The 4,517-nt window shown below is 39.9% G+C and overlaps 1 protein-coding gene across 1 annotated transcript; it reads left to right on the top strand.

Annotated features, from left to right (window-relative positions):
- Window positions 1–1,127: 1,127 nt before the first annotated feature.
- Window positions 1,128–4,171, top strand: LOC105730466 (putative G antigen family E member 3). Its single transcript, XM_064364302.1, has 4 exons — window positions 1,128–1,218; window positions 2,078–2,169; window positions 2,525–2,633; window positions 3,243–4,171. The coding sequence occupies exons 1-4, from the start codon at window positions 1,128–1,130 to the stop codon at window positions 3,494–3,496; spliced, it is 546 nt and encodes a 181-aa protein (XP_064220372.1). The 3' UTR covers window positions 3,497–4,171.
- Window positions 4,172–4,517: the final 346 nt, after the last annotated feature.

Here is a 4,517-nt window from a genome sequence, read left to right as displayed (position 1 = left end):
AAGGATGGTTATTGTCTCTAAGTTAAGATGTAATTGAAAAATAATAACAAGTGTCTCAATGGAATATTTTAGCACCTGATCAAATGATTCTGAAGTTCATCTGAAAGACGAACGAGTCAGAATAGATAGAAAAGGAGAAAGCAATGAGGGAGGGAAGCATTATTTCCCATTTCAAATATAATTAAGCTATAGCAATTAAAATAGTATAATAGTGGTACAGGCATAAACAACTCAATGGAGCAAACTGAAGAGAGTTACATACAAAATTGAGTGGGGATGTAGGAGATGATAAAAGAGCCATTTCAAAACAGTGGGTGAAACAAGGATTCAACAAATGATGATGAGTCTCTACCACTTTAATTTTGTACAGATGGATCAGTGATTTTGAATGTACAATAATGTAACCAAAAACTATGCATCTCTTATTGTATTGGAGCGGGTAAGATCATTGCAAGCATGACAGCAAACTCGTGAAGAAGGCAAGAAAATGATTTATGAAAGCATATATAAAATATGTATTAAAATATGTGATGGTGAATTTTTCTGAAATGCATTCTTCCCTTAGAGTAATCTGAGGCTCATATTCTCCAAAGCCATTGGAAGTGAAAGAAAGGTTGGGTGGGGAAAAAGAAAAGTGCTTTGCAAGTTCATTTTCGTTGTCAAGAGAGCTTGTGGTTTAGGTTCTCCACAGAGGCAGGAAAACTTCAGTCACGTGGCGAATGCCCGACTCAGTGCGCGTGCTGCACAGACCTGTTGCTGCGCATGTCTGTTGCTGCGCATGTCTGTTGCTGCGCATGCGCCTTGTTGCCCACCTTTGTCCACGTAGAGTTCTGCAAGGCAAGGTTGCGTCTTCATTCTTGTCGCGTCTTCATTCTTTCTCACTGACTGAGATTCAGCCGGTAGGTCCACAGATCGGTCTTTTGGGGAATTTAGGTGTGCGTGAATGTGAGTAGGAGGCAGCGGGCTTCGGAAAGGTCCTGCGGCATAGTCGTGGCTTCTGAGAGAAAAGGGCCTCGCGGTCGTTGTTTGGCTCCTCCCAGGTCGCGACGCCGCCATAGGCCTTGTTGTCGTGGCTGGGCTGGGATGAGGGAGGAAGGTGAGCCACGGAGGGGAGGGATCACGTAAAGATGGGGCGAGAGCTGGGGGTGCTGTTGTCTGAGTCTGGAAACTCAGTTTCCAGACTCCTCATTAGGGATGTGGGAAGGGACAGCGTGGGCGGTAAGGAAGGGGCTTGGGAACCGGGAACGCTGTGGGCTGGTGACTGTGACCCCGAGGTCCGTAGATTGCCTGGCAGAGGTGTCCCGTGAGGAGCATAATCTTCACTCTGTTTCGCAACTTCTCACCTCCGCCATGGACGTCATGGGAAGGAATGGGCGAGGCTGTGCATGCCAGCAAAACTTGATTTTGGGAGAATGGGCCTAGAGTGGGACGAAAGCTGTAGTCACTTCGGTTTCAGTACTTGGCCTGTATTTTCGTAAACGTCTTCATGATGGCAGGTCTTGTTGTGAAACCAAAACTCGAAGTCCTCTGGTTTTCGCTATGGCGTTAAGGTGACTCCTATGCCTGTTTTACTGTGATAGAAACGCATCTGTCCTATGTTTTTTTTTTTTTTTTCTTTTCTTTTTTTTGAGACGGAGTCTTGCTCTGTCGCCAGGCTGGAGTGCAGTGGCGCAATCTCGGCTCACTGAAACCTCCGCCTCCTGGGTTCAAGTGATTCTTCCGCCTCAGCCTCCCCAGTAGCTGGGACCACAGACACCTACCACCATGCCCGGCTAATTTTTTTTTTTTTTTTTTTTTTTTTGTATTTTTAGTAGAGACAGGGTTTCACCATGTTGGCCAGGATGGTCTCAATCTCTTGATCTGCCCACCTCGGCCTCCCAAAGTACTGGGATTACAGGCGTTAGCCACCGCGTCCGGTTTGTCCTTTGTTTGGAAAGCATGCGTATTTACCATTGCTCGGTGACTTATTCTGAAAATATTTTCAAAAAAAGTACAAATCGCTATTTTGCCATGCAATGTTCATATGTGTAGCTAAGTTGTTACACACTTTTTCCAAATAACAATATTCTATTTTCAGTGGTAACTGTGAGTGAGCGTGTAAGAACAAGATCCCAATCCTCAGAAAGAGAAAATGACCAAGAGTCTTCCCAGCCGGTTGGACCTGCGATTGTGAGTCCTTCAACGTTTGATGTTTTCTATTAACACAATTTATTTTTAAATATATTTTTCAGTTAGTGTACTTGCACTGATACAGGTCTTCCATGATAAAAAATAATGATGGCACCTCATGAAGGAAACTTTGGTTCAGGAGTATTATATTCTGGTGTTGCCTGTATGGATATGGATATTTTACTCTCTCTATGTGTGTGTGTGTGTGTGTGTGTGTATATATATATATATATATATATATATATATATATCTAACTGTTGGAAAATGTCACTAGACTTATGATTAGATTTGCATATGCATTGTGTGTATTTATATTACAGACTTTTATTCACACACACACACTTATACCCTTAGGTCCAGCAGCCCACTGAGGAAAAACGTCAAGGAGAGGAACCACCAACTGAAACTCAGGGTATTGCACCTAGTGGGGAGATCAAAAATGAAGGAGCCCCTGCTGTTCAAGGTGAAGGGAGAGTGAAGAATAATGATTATGGGCAGTGGAGGTGTATTTATGCATTATGCATTATATTTTATGACATATCTGTAACAGGAGGAAAGAAAACTTTAGGAAGGAATCTTAAACATTTCCTACTGCTGCTGTGGGGAGGAGTGGGACAAGGACACATAAAAAGCCACAACATTTTTCTACCATTTTGATGGAGGCTTTTAATTTAATTTTTAATTATTTACACACATTTATTAATGCTTCATCATGCCGCATAATATATACTAAGTGCTGGCGATGTCAGTGCTAAATTTCTGCGTAAAGCTCATAGTCCAGTCAGACTGACTCAAGCAAATCACTGATTTAATGTGATAAGTATAATAACAAATGAGTTCAAAAGGGACGAGTAAGAGTACAAAAGGGACGAGTAAGTTGTCTAGGGCCAACCTTGGGAAAGGAAAGGGCAGTCTTTGAAAAATCTCTGCTTTCCTGTTTTTTTTCTGGCACCAGACTCCTGAAATAATTAGCCTACAGGTTTTTATTTTGTAATGATGAGGGAATAAATCTAATTTCCTTGTTCATAGTTTATGTTTTAATTTGTAAATTGATGGCCTTTTTATCTTTAAGGGCCTGATGTGGAAGCTGCTGAACAGGACTGGGCTCTGCTTACCATAGAGGATGAGCCTGGAGATGGTCCAGATGTCAAGGAGGGGATTCTGCTCACTTTTGATCCCACTAAAATGCTGGAAGCAGGTATGTTATTCATAAAGATGCAAATTATAGGGTTTCTATTTTTACAATATTATATTTTGTGTGACATAGAGGCAAAATTGTTACTACTTGAATATAATACTTCACATATAAAGATTCCTTTAAGCTAGTTCAGACCTCAAATGGCTGCCTTACACACTCTCAGAGATAGAGGGCCAGGTGTGGTGGCTCACACTTTTAATCCTAGCACTTTGGGAGGCTGAGGCAGAAGGATCACTTGAGGCCAGGAGTTCAAGAGATAGAGAAAAATTGGGTCTAAGTTAATTGAATTACAATATGAATGATGCGAAACATGCTAAGAGATTAGATTTTGAATGTCTTCACTGCTGTGTGGAGTAATGCATATTTTAATTAGCTTGATTGAGCCATTTTACAATGTATATTTACTTTAGAACATCATGTTGTACGTGATAAATATGTACAACTTTATGTGTCATTTTACAAGAAAGATATGAAAACGTTTTCTGACTTTTGAATGTAATTCATTTAACCGACAGCCAACAATTTTCAGGTATTTTTATAGAGGCCCATTTTTAACAAATACATAACATGTTTATAATATACGTCAGTTTCTATTGTGCTGTTAACTGTGATGGCAATGGCTTAAAGCTGGCATGGGTATTTAGTTTACCGTATAAGCTGAAATGCTTTTAAGTGTGTAAAGAGGCAGGAGTACCGGCGAAAATAGTGACAAATGGTCACCCTACTTAAAGCAGCTGTATAATGGCTAAGCTAGTCCAAAGTAACATTTTTACACTTTTCCACAAGAGACACAAAACAAATGTAATGCTGACTTTTCTATTTACTTCACTTAGGCAGTTCTAAGCATACTCTATATTCAGAGTGTTATTTCATATCAAAATATTTAAATGGTACTTTAAAAATATCTTTTTTTCCTTAGGTTTCTGTTTTGTTGAATTTTTACTGAAAGTATATGCACGTTTTTCCTTTCTACTTATACACATAAAATAGATTCACTTGATTTAATTCATTCTGAACTTGAACAGTCTGTTTGTTTCCTCCTTCTACTAGAAAAAGTAACATGAAATAAAATATTGTTAATATGCCTAGAAGTCTACTTTCAGAGTTAATTCAGAGGCTAACTGGACATAAGTTAAAGGGTCACCCTTA

Source organism: Aotus nancymaae, unplaced genomic scaffold (assembly GCF_030222135.1).
Source record: "Aotus nancymaae isolate 86718 unplaced genomic scaffold, 86718_ANA_hifiasm-v0.15.2.pri h1tg000058l, whole genome shotgun sequence".
In the NCBI taxonomy this organism is placed as follows: Eukaryota; Metazoa; Chordata; class Mammalia; order Primates; family Aotidae; genus Aotus; species Aotus nancymaae.
Note: the sequence above shows the minus strand (reverse complement) of the source record. Positions and strands in the feature narration are given on the sequence as shown.